Source organism: Balaenoptera acutorostrata, chromosome 15 (assembly GCF_949987535.1).
Source record: "Balaenoptera acutorostrata chromosome 15, mBalAcu1.1, whole genome shotgun sequence".
NCBI lineage: Eukaryota > Metazoa > Chordata > Mammalia > Artiodactyla > Balaenopteridae > Balaenoptera > Balaenoptera acutorostrata.
In genome coordinates, this window is record NC_080078.1 from 3,907,279 (window position 1) to 3,927,382 (window position 20,104).

At 53.6% G+C, this 20,104-nt stretch overlaps 1 protein-coding gene across 7 annotated transcripts in view; it reads right to left on the reverse strand.

Moving 5' to 3' along the window:
• TNRC18 (trinucleotide repeat containing 18) overlaps window positions 1-20,104 on the reverse strand; it is an 86,030-nt gene that overhangs the window by 64,537 nt on the left and 1,389 nt on the right. For 6 of the 7 annotated variants that reach the window (XM_057528303.1, XM_057528305.1, XM_057528302.1 and 3 more), the window contains exon 2: window positions 18,769-19,201. In XM_057528303.1, the coding sequence (XP_057384286.1) occupies window positions 18,769-18,955 (187 nt within the window). In that variant the 5' untranslated portion in view covers window positions 18,956-19,201. Of the gene's footprint in view, window positions 1-588; window positions 740-18,768; window positions 19,202-20,104 lie in introns of those variants that run through there. The other variant, XM_057528306.1, reaches the window with a different exon arrangement.

The window sequence follows — 20,104 nt, forward strand, 5'->3', positions numbered from 1 at the left end:
GCAGAGGGCTTCCCTTCCCTGGCCTCTGTTTGCTCGTCCGCAAAATGGGGATAATAACGCCTCCCTTGAGAATTGTAGTGAAGAAAGAAGCACACATTTAACAATAATAATAATAATAAACAGCAGCAGCGCCCATTCACTGAAAGGTACCAAGCACCAGCTCTCCCCACCGAGGTAAGAGCTCCCCGAGTACCCCTCAGGGAACCTCTCCAAGCCCCTGCGATGCGGGCACTGTTTGCAGCGGCCCAGAGTGAAGTGGCTGCAGGAGGTCACAGACAATGTGTGACTCGGGTGCCCAGGGGGCCCCAGCCCGGCCCTCAGGGGGCTCGCAGATGCCCACCCACACCCTCTGAGTCCCCACAGGCTTCCACGCAGGGCCTACAGACCCGCCCTCACCACCTCCCCGGGGGCACAGGAGGCCCAAACGTCCCCCCAGGCTCTTCAGGGCGCACACAAGGGGCAGGGCCTCCTTCCTGTCGCCCAGAGCGGCCGGCGTCAGGCGGAGCGATGGGAGCACACCTGGCACCACGTGGCATCACCACCACCCCGCGTCCGGGCCCCCCATCCCATCCCCACCAGCCCCCTCACCGGACTCCAGCGCCAAGCCCTCGGGACCCAGGGCCATGCTGGCCGGTCAGTCCGCCCATGCAGCCCCAGCCCGGGCAGCGGGGCCTCCGGGCCGCCAGGCCCCAGGCTTCCTCCTCTGCGGGCGGGCGGGTGGCCGGCTCCGGAAGCTGGCAGCCAGGGGTTTGCGCAAGGGCTTACATCAGCCGCCGGCTCTTCCTGCCCTGGGCCTGCCCCTGCCCGGGCTTGTGAAACCCGCCCAGCGGCACCCCAGGCCCGGATGCCACCAACAGCTCCCGCCTGCCACGAGGCTCAACAGTGCCCGAACTCCCTCCCCCGGGCCCGGCGGGCAGGCCTGGGCACTCTGAGAGCAGCGGCGTGCAGCTCCATTAAATGGGCACGCCAGCGCCCCTCACCGCCAGGCCTAGGACAGTGGCGTTTATTTGCACAACTTCACTGTCCCCACCCCCTCCCCTAATGATGTTCCTGAAGCAGCGGAGGGGCAGGGCTCAGATACATGAGATAAACCCCCAGTTGCTGGGACTCCCTTCCACCTGGCCCCTCCACTCATTCCCACCTCGGGGCCTTCCCTGGGCCTCAGAGAAGCCCCCCGCCCAGGACGACGTGGAAATGTAGACCTGTGTCCCCCAGGAGCGGAGTCGGCCTCCCCCGAGGTGCCCAGGACCTGGCACACAGCAGGTATCAACTCTTGGCCTAAGTGACTGCACTGTGTCTGATCCTCTCAGGGCAAAAGCAGGTGGACACATGTTAGGATTAGGAGACAAGGCAAACACAGCTCCTGACACCTGAGGAGGCATGTGCCACTCCAGCTGTCCTGCCTGGTCCCCCTAGGGTGGAGGAGAAGCAGCTGACCCCCCAAGCCCGGCCCAGCGGCATCTCCGGACTGCCTTCTGAGCTCCACGCCCCCGCATCCCTCCCCCCGGAGTACCTGGAGCTCTCCTCAGAGTCTAGGTACACATCCTCCGCTCCGCACACCCACCCCTGGGGACACAGCGGTGGCCTCCTGGGTTCACAGAGAAGGGTGGAGGCCTCCGGGCTCGGTTGGGGGTGGGGGGGCAGTGACAGTCAAGCCAGAGCCCACCGCCTTTCCCTAGACTTGGCTGGAAATCCTCCAGCACAGCCTGGGGTGGGAGGGGTCTCCATCCCTCTCATCACAGACTGAGGTCAAGGCCTGGCCCCCCTTCCCTGGTCCCAGGCCACCCCCTGGTGACCAGAGGCCTCCGTGCCACCTACCCACCCACGCGAGTATCTCACTCCACGACTGTCCAAGCCTAGAACACACAGTGAACCCGTAATAAAGTACCATTACTCATAATTAGAAAGGGGGACCTAACCCAACTTCAACAGACACCGGGCTTCACATGGAGACGCTCATGGAATCTTCCCACAGGCCTTTCACGGGGCACAGAGGACAATCCCAAAGCCACACAGCCCTGGACCAGGGGCAGAGCCAGGGCTGACCCGGAGCCCAGCCATGCAGCCCACACCCCTCCTACAGGGTAGCCACTCGAGGGCCACCAGGATCCCCTGTGGGAGGACATTCCCACTGGCCTGCCCGCCATCCTGGACAGACCAAAACCTGGTGAATCAATGACACCTGGTCTAGATATTCGCTGGACACTCCAGGAGCCACTGGCCACGTGTGGCTACTGAGCACTTGAAACACGTGGCTGGTGAGACTGAGGAACCGCATCTTCAATTTTATTAAACTTTAATTAATTCAGACTTAATTTAGCCACAGTCTGGATGGAAGGCTCCTCCCTGCTGGAAACCGGAGCAGAGCAGGGACGGGACCTCTGACAGGCCAGGCCCCCAACCATGGACAGAGGTGCGACAGAGGGGGGCCCCCAGGGGACAGTGGAAAACAAACCCTGGCCCCAACGCCCACGGCTCTGTGACTCTGAGTGAGTTACTTCACTTCCCCAGGCTGAGGAGCCGGATAACAGGAATCTCTCCCCTCCACGTGGACGCACAGATTCAATGAACTCACGTTTGTAAAATGCTTTCGTGAAGTGCCTCGTTATTTATTAGCTACACAACCTGGGGTTTGAAGAAGCCCAGCAACTGCTCCAGGTCAGGGTCCAAGTGGGACTATCACCCCTACCCAAATTCCATCTGTCCTTCCTTAAAATAAAACTTTAATTCTGAAACTAGAGAGAGCTGGTGGTTGCCCATGATGAACGCACTACGTACCATGGAAAGGCATGCTTTCAAATAATTCATTGCGCATTATGTGAATTTCACCTCGATTTAAAAAAAAAAACACGTAAGCTCCTCTCTCTGCCTCTGAATCCAACACTGCATCTCCCTGACCTCGCTGCCCAGGGCGCCCCAGGGCCCAGAGGTTTCCGGGCTGGCACCTTCCCGTCCTGGCTCACCCTCCCACAGCCCTGGGAGTGAAGGAATCTTGTTACCCCCATTTTACAGACTAAGAAACTGAGGCTTAGAGAGACTGTCTGGTATCACCGGGCCGGGGCAACCGAGTCACTCAGCTGGTGCTAAAAGCACACTGCACACCAAGGCCTCAGCTCAGGAATCCCACCGCGCCAGGCCCTTGGCTCCAGACCGGCCACTGTCCCTCGGACCCTGAGTGAGGGAACCCCCTCACGCAGGGCCTGGCCCTCGGAGGTGCTTGGAAAATGGTTTTCCCCTTCTCCGGTCCCAGTGAGAGAGGAAGGGTGCCCCCGGGGCAAGAAAAGAGGTCCCGAGGCCTGGCTATGGGGCAACGTGCCCGTGCCCCTGCCCTGGGGAGAGGTCCAGGTCCCTCTGGGAATATAAGCAGCAGGGAGCTGGGCATGGGCCCCCCACTCCACCCAGCCTTGGCACCCCCCCACCCCACCTGTGCCCCCTCCAGGACTGAGCTAACAGGCCCTCCCGAGCTGGGACCCGCCAACATCCCAGCCCCTCCCACCCCACGCACTGCATCTCGGGAACACAGCAGAGAGCCATGAGTTTGGGGGTGCAGGCCAGCCTGTTCTCAGCCATCGCCACCTCCTTCATCCACACTGAGAACACAGGAAGGGCTTCAGGGCTTTGCCGACTCCAAGGCTGGCCAAGGTCACCAGGAGGCAGAACTCGAATCCTGAAAAGGTGTTTGCTTCCTTCCTTCCTCCCCTCACTGCTCAGGCAGGGCTCCCAGGTGCTGGGGGCTGGGGAATGAGGCCCGTCTGGACGAACCCCACAGGGGGCTGCACTACGCTCAGCTGCTGGTCCCCAGAGAGGGCAACGGTGAGGCCACCTTAGCCGGTCAGTGGAACCTTGCCTCTGTAATGGATGGAGTCACTGGGCTCCTTCTAGAAACTGACTATATAATAGGTACCTGAAGTCCTCGCTGGTGGGAGCGGGGAGGGGGACTTGGATGAGATCATGGTGGGTACAAAGGTCTGGTAAACAATGAAGGACTCATAGGACTTTATCACAGGGAATATGGGACAGCACAGCCCCACGGGCTGCACCCCAGGGCCTTTGCACCTCAGCCTGGAATCCATTCCTCCCTCCAGATACTGCAAGTTATCTGTATACTCCCATCTGTATATACCTCACTCCCTTCTCTTGCAACCCAGGTGACGGGGGACAAATGCGGCCTTCCCACCGTCACCAGGGCCCCCGTAAACTGCAACCTGCCCCACCCCCACCCCCTTTCCTGAATTATTTTTTCCACCGTGCTTATCACCACTTATCAGACCATATACACATTAGCTCCTTCTTTATTGTAGTTCCTTGTTTATTGTCCCTCTCCACCCACTGGAACAGGAGTAGGCAAGCTTTTTCTTGAAAGGGCCAGATAATAAATACTTTAGGCGTTGCAGGCCTATTCTGCCTGCCTGACAATACTTGAAAACTACTGGGCTTTGTCCCAGTGAAACTTTATTTACAAAAAACAGGAGACGGGCCAGATTTGGAGGCAGTTTGCAGATCCCTGCATTACAGTGTAGGTTTACGCCATCCCCAGTGCCCCCCTGTGTACCTACACTGTACACAGTAGGTGCTAGATTAATACTTACGGGTGGGAGGGATGGGCAAGGTCACAATCAGTTAGAACTGGATGAAGGACAAAGAGGAGCCTTTCCTGGGCCCTACTTCACAGCCAGCATAGGGCTTCAAGGCTTCACTTCATTCTGTCTCTAATCCAACCACCCCCATGCCACCCTCCCCCCAAACTACCCACCCCCACCATCAACTCTGGGAGGGAGAGATTCTTGTCCCTTTTACAGATGAGGAAACTGAGGCTCTGACTCCAAAATCTACACTTTTCCACTCAGCCACAGACCCTGTTTTCATCTTTTCACTCCCAAAGACCCCCTCCCCAACCAAACAAGAAACAAATGTGTTCTCCCTTCCTATTTTAAAACGTTTTGGCCTCGCAAAGGAACTGCATCCCTTAAGACGTCACCAAAGGCTATCAGAGCCTCTCATCAGCATGATCAGATCAGGGTTATCACCCAAAAAAAAGCCCATTCTAGCCCAGAGCACAGGCATGTGACTTAGCCGTTTCTATGACAGCCGCTGAAAATAGTCCGAGGACCCTCTGGATAAAATGACCTTCAGACTCCCATTCATCCCAAGATTTCTGTAATATCTAAGCCAGAGCAGGGGTTAATGCCCCATCTCATAAAGAAAGAGCCTTATCGTCCAATAAGAATCCCAAACAATTCACAAATGAAGAACAGTAAATAATGGCCGAATTCAGGAAAAAGTTAGTATCGCAAACAAGTATCGAAACAGGATGACATCATTGTCATCTATCATATCAGCATATTTTTAGTTTGACTGTGGGCCGGGGGTGGGGTGGGGGCGTGTAGAGCAGCGGAGGGAGGGTGAGGACAGGGCCAACCCACCCCCAGCTTTTGGGAAGCAAATCAGCAGGCTAGCAAAGCCCAGACCCACTTCTGGGGGTCCCCCTCAAGGAAACCACCTTTGTGGGCAAAGAGGTCCTTATTAGCATGCTCGCTGCAGCCAAACTGATCTAGAGATTTGATGCAATCCCAATCCAAACCCCAGTAGGGGCAAAGGTTGGGGGAGGGGGAGGGGCTGTGAAAATTGAAAAACTGTCTCTAAAAGTCACATAGAAATTGAAAGTCGGGTGAAAAATTGAAGAGATTTTTGCACACCCATGTTCATAGCAGCGTTATTCCCATTCACAACAGCGAAGAGATAGAAGCAACCCAAGGGTCTATTGGATAAACAAAATGTGGTCTATCTTTATACTATGAAATATCATTCAGCCTTAAAAAGAAAGGACATTCTGACCCCTGACCCAACATGGATGAACCTTGAAGACAGGATGCTTCCAAGCAAAATAAGCCAGACACAGGTCAAATATTGTTACGATGGCACTGCTAGGAGGTCCCTGGAGGAGCCAGATTCATAGAGACGGGAAGTAGAGGGTGGGGACCAGGGGCTGGGGGAGGGGGATGGAGGTTAGTGCTTAATGGGGACGGAGTTTCAGTTCGGAGAATGGAAATGTTCTGGAGATGATGGTGGTGACTGTTAATGGTGATGACTTGACTGACAATGTGAATGTACTTAATGCCACTGAACTGTACATGTAAAAATGGTTACAATGGCAAACTTACATGTATTGTACTAGTTAAAAGAAAAAGTTATATAGGAACACAGAAAATCAAGAATAGCCAGGGCGGACTTCCCTGGTGGCGCAGTGGTTGTGAATCCGCCTGCCAATGCAGGAGACATGGGTTCGAGCCCTGGTCTGGGAAGATCCCACATGCCGCAGAGCAACTAAGCCCGCGAGCTACAACTACTGAGCCCAAGTGCCACAACTACTGAAGCCCGAGCACCTAGAGTCCATGCTCCCCAGCAGGAGAGGCCACCGCAATGAGAGCCCCTCGCACTGCAACGAGGAGTAGCCCCCTCTCATAGCAACTAGAGAAAGCTCACGCGCAGCGGCAAAGACCCAACGCAGCCAAAAGTAAAATTAAATAAATAAATAATTTAAAAAAAAAAAAAGAATAGCCAGGGCAACCTTCAAGATGAAGAATAACGTGGCAAGACTTAGGCTATCAAATACCAATAATGCAGCTGGTGTGATATCGGCACATGGGTACATGAAAAGGCCTATGGGGACAGGACCATTCAGAAACAGGCCCACCATTGCACAGGGTAGAAAAAGGATGGTCTTTTCAATAAACACTGCTGGTCTGCTTGGACACCCATATGGGAAAAGCCATGAATCTTGACCCCCCTACTTCACACCATACATAAAAATCCCTTCCAGGTGCACTGCAGAAAGGCAAAAGGCAAAAGATTCTAGAAGAAAACACTGGAAAGGCAAAAGCTTCTAGAAGAAAACACTGGAAAATTCCTTCACGACCCAAGGGCAGCCAAAGCTTTCTTAAAGACCACATTAAAAAGCACTGACCATAAAGATAAGACTGATATACTAAAGTACATGAAAATTAGTCATGTCTATTCATCACATGACACCATTAGGAGAACGAAAATGTGAGCCACCTCATGGAAAAAGATCTGTGCCCCATTGAAGGGCTTGTATCCAAAATATATAAAGAACGCCTGAGAATCAACAAGCAAAAGGCAGACACCACAATGTAAAAATGGGCAAGATTCGACAGGAGAGTGGCAAATAAGGACGTCCAAGTGTCCAGTAAATCCATGACAAGGTACTCAGCCTCATAAACCATGGAGGAAATGTGAATGAAAACTTCTGCACACCCACCAGAAGGGCTAATGTGTCAAAAAGGAAAAATGGACAATATTAATACATGGCCAGAGGGAGCATAAATCAGTACAACCATTCTCAAAGAGTTTGGCAGAATCTAGAAACCTTTCTGACCCAGCAATGCCCTCGCAGGTCTGTGTAGAAAGATCGCAGATTGGAATTCAAAGATCTTCTCACCAGTAATTGCCAAAACTGGAAAATAACCCAAATGTCCAACAAGAGCTGGATAAACAAATTGTGACATTCTCACAGGAGGCAACCCCTTCAGCAAGGAGAAGGCACTACAGCGACCAGGGCAGGATAAATCTCACAACCTCACACCCAAGAGAACACACTATATGCTTCCACAAACGTGAAGGGCACCAACAGACAATTCAGAGCAGGTGGTTTAAGCCAGGATAGGGGTCACCTTGGGACAGGGTGACAGAACAGGGCACCTGGGTTTCCTTCTTAACCTGGTTGATTCCGTTTGTGAAAAAAATAACCAAACTGTACATTTATGATCTCTGCTTATTTCTGTGTGTCTTTTAAGCCCCAATAAAAAATATCCTTTAAAAAACTGAGTGCAGAGGGAGGCCAATCTGAACACAAGCATGAGTAATTTTCATGGAACTCTCACACTGACAAAATTTGCAAAAACAAAAACAAGTAAATAAATAAAAATGAGCCCAGAAAGGAAAAGGGAAAGAGAAAGAAAAATTCTTATTCATACCCCATCTCTCCCCAGCCCCTGGTTTTCTCACCAGAGAGCTCAGGTCTGGCCCCTAGATCCCACACTTCCTGGCTGTGTGACCTTGGGGAGGTGACACAACCTCTCTGAGCCTTACTTTCCTCTAAAGTAAAATCGGGAGTTCCCTGGTGGCCTAGTGGTTAGGATTCCGGGCTTTCACTGCCATGACCCAAGTTCAGTCCCTGGTGGGGGAACTGAGATCCCGCAAGCTGCGCGGTGTGGCCAACAAAAAAAACAATAATAAAATAAAATCAAATAAAGCTCTCACCTTTAAAAATAAAGTAAAATGAAGGGCAGGCAAGAAAGGAAAGAAACTGTGACTGTGGCCGTGCCTGTGTCCTCCGCTTCATGGCACTCCCCTCTCCCCAAGGAAGGTGACACAAGACAGACCAGCAAGGCTGAGGGACAGAGCTAGAGGGTGGGGGGCTTACCTTGCACATTCTTGGTGCTGTGACTGGGCCACAGGACCTGTGGCCACTGCCAGCATCCCCAAGCTCCCATCCACGCAGTACACGTGGCTGAGAATCTTGAGCTGCCGAGGTTCTTCCCCTGAGCTAAGCAGAGGCTCAGAAGCCACCAGGACAGATTGACCTGCCCCACCCACCCAGGAGGGGAGGGGTCCAGCTGGGCCCGAGGGCTGGCCCGAGGGGCTTTATTCCTCCAGCTCCCTCATCCAGGCTAAGTGTTACCTCCAGCCTCCCTCCCCTCCCGCTGGAGCCAGCCCTCACCCCAAGACGGTCGGATCCCAGCAGGCACCTTTTAGCCGCCCAGACCTCCCAGCTCCTCCCCAGCAGAGGTCACAGCAAGAGAAGGGCAATCTGGGTTTAACTCCAGCCCCTCCCCCAGCCCAGAATCTGGGCCCCCTGTAGGCTAGGACTTTGCCTTGCTCCCACCAGACACCCAGCCCACAAAGTAGGTGCTCAAATCTAAATAAAGGGGATCCCAAGGCAGCCCAGAGCGGTCAAGGCCTCAGCCTCGACAATGATATGCAAATGAATCCACCCCGGCCTCGCCCCAGGGCTCCAGACTTTCTCAATTCTAAAGCAATTACAGAGGATTTCCCCATTGATTTCTCTTCCCCCTAAAGGAGGTCCTGGCCTAGAGGAAGTAGAGGTAGGGATGGAGGGAGGGCCTTCTAGGAACTATCGGCCAAAAACAGGGCAGCGTCCTAGTGGGGAAGGCGGAGACAGAGAGGAACCAGGTCTCTCCGGCACACGGGCCAGGGGAGGAGAGGCGGCCGGATCCCAGGGCACTGAGATCTAGCATGACAAATCCTTTCCCAGAGGACTTCCCTGGTGGTCCAGTGGTTTAGACTCCACGCATCCACTGCAGGGGGCCCTGGTTCGATCCCTGGTTGGGGAACTAAGATCCCGCATGCCAAAAAAAGAAAGAAAAGAAAAAAATCCTTCCCCAGTTGCCAGAACACTCACAAAAATGGCAGTAACACGGTTTTAAAAGGAAACGTTACTGTGCATGAATGGAACCCTTGAGGGTCTTGGGCTGGATTCTCAGGGCTGGTGTGGGGACCAAAGTGAAAATGGGATCTGAGTACTACAAATCCTCATTCTTAAAAGGTACACTCAGCTCTTGGAAGAGGGGCGGCCAAGTTTAAACTCCCTGGAGGCTGTAACAGGACTCCAGCCTGGGAGACTGAGGAAGACAGAAAGGAAGACCTACAGACACTGTCAGAAACTTCCACCATGGTCAACAAGCCCCCCCCTTGGATCCCAGTCCTGTCAGCTTGTTAGCGCCTCTTTCTTAAATATGAAGAGACACCACAGAACCAGCCACCAGACACCTGCAGAGTCTCTAATGTGAAAGACAAATGAACAAAAAAGACCCAGGGGAACAGAGACCACGCCTGAGAGAAGAAAACTCCAGAAAAAAAATATAATTAATATCCTGCAAGTGATGAGAACTAATATATCCATGAAACAAGAACAGGATGCGATTGAAAAAATAAAAGCACTTTCCTAGTGGCACAGTGGTTAAAAATCCGCCTGCCAATGCAGGGAACACGGGTCCAATCCCTGGTCCTAGTCCGGGAAGATCCCACATGCCACGGTGCAACTAAGCCCATGCACCACAACTACTGAGCCTGCGCTCTAGAGCCCGCGAGCCACAACTACTGAAGCCTGCGTGCCTAGAGCCCGTGCTCCGCAACAAGAGAAGCCACTGCAATGAGAAGCCTGCGCACCGCAACAAAGAGTAGCCCCGCTCGCCACAACTAAAGAAAGCCCACGGGCAGCAACAAAGACCCAACGCAGCCAAAAATAAAAATAAACAAATATTAAAAAAAAAAAAGAGGAGCATCCAGATTATAAGACCGAGCTCCTAGACATTAAAAATATGACAACTTAATTAAAAAATCAAACTGCACAGTTAGAAGACACAATTGAGACCATCTAGAAAGCAGAAGAAACAAAGAGATGGAAAATAGCAAAGAAAGTAGAAGAAAAGTAAGTGATCGGTCTAGGAGCTCCACTACCTAATAGAGGCACTAGAAAGAATAGCAAAAATGGTGAGAAGCAAATCATTAAATACCAATAAAATTAACAGTAATTCAAAAAGTCTTCATTTAAAATGTAAAAGGTAAGCACTATTACTCGTTTTACAAAAGAAAAAACTGAAGCTTACAGAGTTAGGTAACATGTCCAAGGCCATGTGGCAAGTGGAAGAGCACGTGTAAGAATTTCAGAGCCAATGCTCTATAACTATTACGTGGTTCTAAAAGATTTTAGGCGTTTGTAAAAGGGAAGACAAAAAGTTCACGTACAAAGATCAAGAATCAAAATAACATCACACCCTCAAAAGCTGCACTGGAATTTAGAAGGTGATGTTGCAGTTCCCTCAAATTATTTCCAAGATGCCCGTCAAGCGTGAAGGTAGAATAAAGGCATCTTCAGGTATACTAGGCCTCAAAAAAATTGCCTTCTGTGTATCTTTTCACAGAATGCTACTGCAAGATATGCTCCACCACAACAAGGAAAAGAAGGAAAGAGGAAGGAATGAGAATCAGGAAACAGGAGATGCAACATAGCACAGAGGGGCAGTGAGTCTGAACAGGCCCAGGCACCAGGCAAACAGACTAGAGCAGGAAGAAGAAAAACTGCAGGAAGAACATCTCCAAGGAAAGAAAGAGGCAGCTCATCCAACAGATCTAACCAAATGAAAACTATACCAAGAGATGAGAAGACAGAGACTCTAAGAAATCCCTGCAAATGGGGGGAAAAAAGAGGCAATTAATAACTCAAGGAAATAAAGAAATGAATTTTATTATATCACTTGGCTCAAATACAAACATTTACAAATCCAAAGCCATAATAATAAAACTGATTTAAACAAAATTGTATTTTGGGAATTCCCTGGCCGTCCAGTGGCTGGGACTCTGTGCTTTCACTGCCGAGGGTCCAGGAGGGCCCAGGTTCAATCCCTGGTGGGGGAACTAGGATCCCACAGGCTGCGTGGCACAGCCAAAACAAAAAACAAAACAAAAACAACAACAAAACAAAACTGTATTTCAAACATTGGGAGGAGAGAGGAAGGAGGAATGGGGGCGGGGGAGGGTGTGAGGCCACAATGACAATCAACATTTACTAAGTGCTTATCATTTTCCAGATACTGTTCTAAATGCTTTACATGTATTAATGATTTAATCCTCATAACAATCTCATGAAGTAGATACTATTATTATCCCCATTTTACAGATGAGAAAACCAAGGTAAGAGAGCTAAAGAAACTTGCCTACGGTCTCACACTAATAAATGGGAGAGTCAGGATAGAGACTTGGACAGTCTACGCAAAATCCTCATCTTCTATAGAAGTCAATAAAGAATCTAAAAATCTAAAAAATAACTAGCGGGAGAAGCAGGGGATTACAGAAAAATACGGATGAAAAGGCCAAAAAAGAAAAACAGCCAAGAGAATTTAAAGGGGGCATCAGGAATGGGGAGACAGGAGGCAAGGGATTACTGGTTCTCTTTATAATCCTTCTAACACCATCTGACTTTTTAAACGACACCTAACTTTAAAGTTTATACTCCGCATAAAACAGAAGTGTATACTTTCACTAGGTGAATTTTACAGGATGCAAAGTATTCCTCAATAAAGCTTAAAAAAATGAGGGAAAAAAAGTGTTTAAGATGCAGGCACAGGGACTTCCCTGGCAGTCCAGTGGTTAAGAATCTGAGCTTCCAGTGCAGGGGGCACGGGTTCAATCCCTGGTTGGGGAACTAAGATCCCGTTTGCCGCTCGTTGCGGAGCGGGGGACGGGGGATGCACGCTCAATTAGGTACTAGGTACTACTACTTACTCACCAGAATGAATAGAATTTAAAGCAACTGACAATATCACGTGCTGGGAAGACAGGGAACGGATTGCACAATGGTGCAACCATTGGAAAGCTCACAGCTACAAAAGCTGAATCTACACATACTCTGTGACCCACCAATTCCAGTCCTAGATACTATATACACGGCCAAAGAAATGTGTACCTATGTGCACCAAAAGGGCATGATCCTACCAACACTATTCATAGCCAACACTGGAAACAACCTAAATGTCCATCAACAGACAAGAGTGATGTGAACTGCGCTGTATTCACGGGGTGGAATACCATACAGCAACCAGAAATCAGTAACTGCTTCACACCTCAGATACGGATGAATCTTACACACTGGTGTGAGTGAAAACAGCTAAAAATCAAAAAGGACATGCTGCATGATTCCATTTACAGAAAGTTCAAATACAGGCAAAACTAATCTAAGGTAACAGAAATAAGAATGAAGTTGGGTGTGGGGTGGATAGTGACCAGGAGAGAGCAGAGGGAACCTTCTGGATGCGGGAAATGTCCTGATCTTGAGCTGGCTGGTGGTGACATCAGCGTGTTCATTTTGTAAAACTGCAAGTACTGACCACTCAAGATTGAAGCGTTTTACAGAGTATCCATTACACCAAAAAAGGAACATAATAAAAATAATGGGTTCCAGTTGGCACCCTGAAGTCTAAGGAGCCTGTAGACCATACAAAAGGGGCTACGTACACAATTTCAGAGGTCCTCAGAGAGGACCAGACTAGAGCCAGGGACTCGTGAGTCACTGGTTAAGGACAATTTTAATTACAGCAATCACTTTTACTGTAACTTTTGCACAGGGCTATTCGTGTGCTAGGCACTTCAGTATCACTAATGGACCCATTTCATAGATAAGAAAATCTAGGCTTAAGAGTCATCACCCAGTAAGTGCAGGAGCAAGATCTAAACTCCAGAAATCCGACCTCAGCCCCGAGGCCCTCCTGCCCCCAGCAGTTATCTGGAGATTGCAAGATGAACCTAAGCTGGTGCCTAAGGCCCAGAACATGCAAAATTATTACTGAGAGTGTGTGAAGCAGGTTATTTATTCTGGGCTGAGGGTCCATCCCTTTCATTAGCTCATCAAAGAACCTGGGATGCAGATGGTGAATGCATTCACGGCCTGCAAAGATGGTTTGTTTTTGTGATTCCGATCAAATGGCCTTGACTTCCTCCAAAGTCAGATGCCAGGCCTCTACGGGCAGCTGGTGTGGCAAGGACCCTAGCCCTGGGGGCCAAGACTGGCCACTGGCCAGGGGTCCCCACTGCCCCTGGGGAGGCCCAAGACCTGTCCTGAGCAGCTCCCATAGGTGCCCTCAAAAGCTGGGCTGGGAAGTAAAGGACAGGTGAGGTTCATGATGGGGGTAGATTCTGGGCGAAAGACAGGACCCCACATGACCAAAGACAGGGCTCCAAGTGACCTGGTGGCAGTTACGGGAGATCAGACTGCAGACTGGTCCACGCCAGGAGCCGAGAGCACCCCGACCTGGCCACATCCAAATCAAGAATGCTCTATCACGGGCTTCCCTGGTGGCGCAGTGGTTGAGAATCTGCCTGCCAATGCAGGGGACACGGGTTCGAGCCCTGGTCTGGGAAGATCCCACATGCCGCGGAGCAACTAAGCCCGTGCGCCACAACTACTGAGCATGCGCGTCTGGAGCCTGTGCCCCGCAACGGGAGGGGCCGCGATAGTGAGAGGCCCGCGCACCGCGATGAAGAGCGGTCCCTGCACCGCGATGAAGAGTGGCCCCCACTTGCCGTAACTAGAGAAAGCCCTCGCAAGAACTGAAGACCCAACACAGCCAAAAATAAAGAAATAAATAAATAAAGTAGCTATAAAAATTAAAAAAAAAAAAAAAATTTAAAAAAAAAAGAATGCTCTATCACCACCTTCTCCTCAAAACTCTTCCTCCCCATTCCTCCAGGAGTAGCACTGACCAAGAATCCATTTGCTGTCCTCCTCATCTGCCCTTCCACGTCGATCTCAGCAGCCCCACCTCCACAGGACACAAAACCCTGGCCACCTCCAGCCTCCCTCCCTGGTCACTATCACCTCCCTGAGAGCCTCCTCACCACGGACAAGTCCCCTGCTTCTCTCCCGTCTACCGATCTCCAGCAATCCAGACTAATTTTGTTAAATGCCCATTTGGAAATCATTTCAAACTCAAAGTCTGAAACAGTACAACTAGCAAATAGTCCAACTGCCATATGACCTTCCCCAGGTTTGGCAATTGTGAACTGCTTTCTCACCCTACGTGTGAAAGGGTGAAAAGTTGATTTATTTGAAGTCATTTGATTTATCGTTGTCTCCCACGTCTAAAAATTTTAGATATTGTTTTTTTCTTTTCCTGAGCCATTCCTGAGTAGTTGCGTTCATCAAGTCCCCAGCCCCTAAACATTTCAGTGTTCTTACTTCCGAAGAGCAAGGACCGTCTCCTACATAATCACAGTACAGTGATCAACTTCGTGAAACCTGATATTCACTATCGGCTAATCTACAGTCCATATTCCAATTCTGTCAATTGCCCCAGTGATATTCTTTAGAGCAATTTCTTCCCTGATCCAAGATCCAATCGAGGGCTATATATGGCCTTTTGTTGTCAGTTTTTTCGTCTCCTTCAACCAGGAACAGTTCTCAGCCTTCGTCTTGCATGCCATTGACATTTTTTAAGAGTCCAGACTAGTTCTGTAAAATGTCCCTCAATTTGAGTCACTCCCTCCATTTAAAACCCTGACTTCTCATTCCTCAGAGTTTGAAATTCCAAGACCTCATTACTGGCCTTCAGGGACCTGCAGGGTCCCACACTCCCCCCCCATCCCTACCCCCCTCCTCCCCAGCTCTGGCCATTCTCAGGGCTCACAGCCCCTCACCACTCCGGCCAAAAAAGTCCCTCGGTATTTTCTTTCTTTCACAGTCTATCTCTCTCTTTAAAATGACTTCCTTCGCTGACTTATGTTTACTGCCTGGCCCCCACACACTAAGATGGGAGCTCCAATGACGGCAAAGATTTCTGTGTTTGGTCGCCGCCGATTCCCAGGGCCGGAGCAGTGCCTGGCACACAGGAGGCACTTGGAAATCCTTTGCTGAGTAAATGAATAAGTGAGGAAAGAAGACAGCGCTGAGGCTGAGAGCTAAAGAACCAGGAGGCTCAGAGAGCCAGGGGGCTGTGGAGGCCCTTCCAGATTCTAGAACATTCCCCAGGCCTCCCCTATGCCTCTGCCCAGACAAGGATGCACCCAGCAAATCTCCCTTATCTTGGGGATCACATCACTCCACCAGCCAGTCCCACTGATTAATCTTCTTAAATCAATCTCAGTAGGCTGACTGGATTCCAGAGATAGAGCTGATCAGACCCTGGAGAAGGCCCACAGCCCGCTATTGTCCACTGGCCGGTCCAAAGTGCAGGGCCTCCCCATCCTGATCCTGGGTTCCCACCCCCCATTCACATATCCTCCAGGGGCCAGCCCAGGGTGTGGGGTCAGGGAGAATAAACATCCAAGCACAAAATCCTGCTAATAGTTCTTTAATTGCAATGGTGAGGAAAACTGAGTCCAGGCCTCCCAACCGCAGAGCAGAGGAGCAGGTCGACCAGGTGTTTGTCACTTACTTGCCCATTTCACCGACTGCTGTGAACATTTTAGGGCTCACATACCTATCAATACTCAAGATTACTGGAAAGGGAACCGGGACTCTCTATCCCAAACCCCATTTATTCTTGATTTCACCTCGTCTTCTGCAGAGGAAGGAACCATCCCTCTCCACCCAGATCCACGATGCAGAAAGCTGTCTCCCAACCCCCCTGTCAATACCTGCTTGAATAGGGTCCCAGCCACCACCCCCCAGCCAGGGTCCCTTCCAGCTGTGAGCCCTCCCGGGGCAGCTCCCTCTGCCCTGGAAAGCTGGATTCGCCCGGAGTTCCCGCCCACGCTGGAGTCCAGAGGTAACTCGGCCTCTCTGGTTGTGTGACCTGAGGCAAATAGCTCAGCTTCTCCAGGCTTCCCAGTACAAACATAAACAAATAAAGAGGCGGCTGATAACGTTGGCGAGACTTAGGGAGCTGACAGCCAAGAAGGTGATGCGCGTTGGAAGCGGAAAATTTAGCACCTGCACCCCGCAAGAAAGGCGGGGACGGGTGCCGCGTTGAGAAATTTGTAATCCCGCCCCGCCCCAAGCAGTGAATGGGGAGCAGTTCCCCACCGCCTGGCTAATGGGATTAGCACCGGCCTTGGTCTGGGCGTTGGCCCAGGGTCTGGGGGTCCCTAGGTCTCACTGCGGCCACTCGACCGGCGGGGAGCAAGAGGCAGCGCCAGCCCCCCACCCTTCCCTGCTGGGTGAGCGAGCACCGGCCTGAGTGGCGGCGCTTCCCGCGCCCGGCTGCTCTTTCCTCCATGACCTCAGCCGCCGAGCACGCAGAACTCAGGCAGGTCCTAACTCACAAAGTGCCGGCACAGGCCTCTGCGGCCACCTCCCGCTGGACTTCCTCGTCCTGCCTGCCCCGCCACCGAGTCCCCTCCCCCCGTGCCTCAGCGTCCCCATCCACCTAATGGGCATTAGATGGCCTGGTTGCTGCGGCTGGGCTCGGTGCGGCCCTGGCCCCCTTGAGTGGTGGCTGTTTTCCCGGCTTCTCATTAGAACACTTGGCCGCGGCCAGGCCCCAGCCAGACTGGAGACCGGGAGTCCGCGGTGCCCTCTCCCAGACTCTCGGAAGGCGAGTGAAGGCCCTGCCAGCCAGAATGACTGGGGTCTCACTTCTAGGCCACAGAACCCTGCCACCTCCCCGGGCCGGGCCAAGCGACCTTAAGAGCGCAAACACAAAAATTACCGCGGCCTCTGGGCGCGCGCAAAAGGGAACAGCCCGAGCGGCCCTTTGTACCCCAGGGCCGCCCCCCCAGCCCTTCCTCTAGGGTCTCCGGCACCCCTCCCTCACCGGAAGCGCACCACTTGGGAGAAAACCCTAGCCCTCAGCGTGGCCGGCCGGGCAGAGCTCCTGGGGGACACGCGCACCCCAAGGCCACGACCCGGTCCTCGGCCCCCCCCGCAGGCGGGGATCTTCGCGCTCCCGGCCCCCCCCGCCCCCCGTGCGTGCCCCTCCCCCGCCTGGCGCCTCACAAAGGCCCTTTGTCCCGCCGAGCCCTGGGACTCCGGTTCCTGAAAAGTTCCAAGAGAAAAATCAAAGAGAGAGGCAAAAACAGCGAGTGCTGCCGAGCGGGCTGGGTCGGTGCGGCAGGGCCAAGGCGGCTGCTGCGGCCCAGAGGTGTCCCCTCCAAGACCCCAAGGCCAAGGGAGCGTCGGGAGCTCCCCGAGAAATCACAAGAATCCTAGACTACGCTTTGTTGTGGGAGAGGTGGATTTTTTAAAAGTTGAAGCGTGGGACGCCAGGCACAAAGCTGGAGGCAGCCGGGGGAGGAGGAACCGGGTTTTCTGCGGCGGCCGAAGGCAAGTCTGGAGGTCCCCGCGTCTCCCTTCCCACCCCGCCGGACTGGAGCGGCCGAGGCCCGCGTGGGGCAAGCTTCTCCCTCTCCAGTGTGGTCCCCACCGAGCCTGGGAAGCCCCTCTCGGGAAATGGCAGAAGCCACCGGGCCTTCTCGGCCACCTCCTCCCGCGCTTCCATGTCAGACCCACGGTGTTCCCTCCGCCGATCGTGCCCCCCGGATCCGCTCCAGCGCCACTTCCTTCCCCTACCTTCGGGATGGCGACTGCCCAGGGTCTGCATCCCTGCCTTCCCGCAGGAGAACAAGGGGTCCCCGGGGCCGGGGTTGCTGCCCTCCTCCCGGGGGTGGGGTGGGGTGGGGGTGGGATAAGGGGTCTCCCAAGAGCCGCCGGCTGCCCGCCCGCGAGAGGCTGCGTTCCCAGGGCTGGGGTCTTCGTCCGTCCGCACCCTCAGGCGCCGGGGCTGGCTGGAGACCCCGCACGAGAGTCGAGAAGCTAAGGACCGAACCCGGGCCCACGGCGCCTGAAAGAACATTTGCCACGAAAACTATTCTGGCTCTGGGAGCAGATGTCTCAAAGGGTATGGAGCTGGTCTGTTCTTTTCTCGCCCAGATTTTGAGACCTCCAGCCCAGGCTCGAGCTGCAGGAGTCCGGGGTTTGGAATCGCCCCTGGTGGCTCCGATTTCGGCAGACTCGAGCGCCTTGGGAGGGCCCGACGCGCCGGGGAAGGCAGCTGAGTCGCGCGCCGCTCTCCGCCGGGGCCTCCAGACTGGCCTCTGCCCCGGGCCCAGGGGTCTCCCCGGCCCGGGAGCTGAGCCTGCCCGCAACCCGTGGGCACCCAGTGGACCGGCCGAGGGAGAAGGAGGGGCCGAACACCCGTTGCGAACGCCGGGGGAACGGACCTAGCTCTTTCCCCGGGCCTCCCTCCCAGGATCCCGAGGAGACAACAGGGGGCGGGCACCGCGCAAGGCACTTACCCGGGTGCGGGTGGAGGTTGAGGCCGGCCATGTACTTCCCGGGCGGCAGCGCGCCGGGCAAGCCTGAAGCGGGCAGGCGTCCGGCCGTGGCGGCGCCCACGCGGTGACTGTCCATGGCCAGGCCGGACAGCAGCGGCGGCGGGGGGCCGTGCACAGACCGCGGGGGCCCGAAGTCTCGGCCATCCATCCTCCGCGGGAGTTCCGCGGCCAGCCCCCCACCCGGCCCGCGGGCCTAGTTCAGTGGGACCTAAAAGTTCGGCCTCGACGTAGTCCCAGAGTCCTCGGGCGGCGGGGGCTCCGCGGCGTGCATGGCGGCGGCGGCCAGCGGGGCTTGCGCTCGGCGGCGGGCCTGCGGCCCGAGGCGCACAGACGGCCGGTGGTGGGGCCCCTCCGGGCGGCCAGGCGGAGCTGCGCGAGGCGGCGCACAAGGCGTCTTGGCGGGGAGAGGAGACGGGCCGCAGAAGAAACAGAAGGGGTCAAAAGAAAAAGAAGGGGAAAAAAGAAACAAGTTCAGAAAGTCGTCTTGCCGTTCGGGGTCGGGGGCTGCCGATGTGGTGGCCAGAAATGAAATCGGGAGTAGCCCCTTTTCCATAAAAAGTTAAATTCCATGCTCCTTCTTTCGGCGGCATCGGGCTCACGGGCAACGGCTCAAAAGGTGGCCGGTGGCGCGCTGCGCCCCAGCCCAGACTCTGCCTCGGCAGCTCACGGGTGCTCCCGAAACTGGGGAAGGCCCCTCGGCCGCGCCCCGAGCGCGTCAGTACAAACCTCCGAAGTGTGTTGGATTCCTGGGCGTCACATGCTCCGGGGTTTCAAACAGTGAAACCTTTCCATGAGCAGTTCGAAATGTCTCCCTAAACACTACGTAACTATCTGATCTGGAAAGTTTAATACTTAACCTTTGGGAGCCCTTGTCTCCCTTTTCTCAGTTTGGTTCCCCTGAGCTCGCCCCGAGCCGCAGATTAGTAGTTTTTTCATGAAAGAGGGTGCTAAGCGGGTTTATTATTTTTAAAGAGACTCATCGCCCCCTCTCTCCACCCCGCTCGGGCCACTGTGAGTCGCAGAGCCTAAGTCCGAAGAGCCGAGACGTGGCATTCTCGCCCGAGGACTGGAAAGAATCCTTCAAAACAAGCTTTGGTTTCATTTTCCAACGCCCTGGCCTGGGAATCCTGCGGCCCGAGGACGTGGCCTGGCGCGGGGGATTTGGGGGGCGTCAGAGGGGAAGGGAGGGACTCAAGGGTGTCGCTCCTACCCTAGCTTGCCCCCAACCCCAAAAATAACCTACAAAGAAAACCTTCGCGTCGCGGGCCGACCGAGGGGCGCCTCCCCTAGCGTTGGG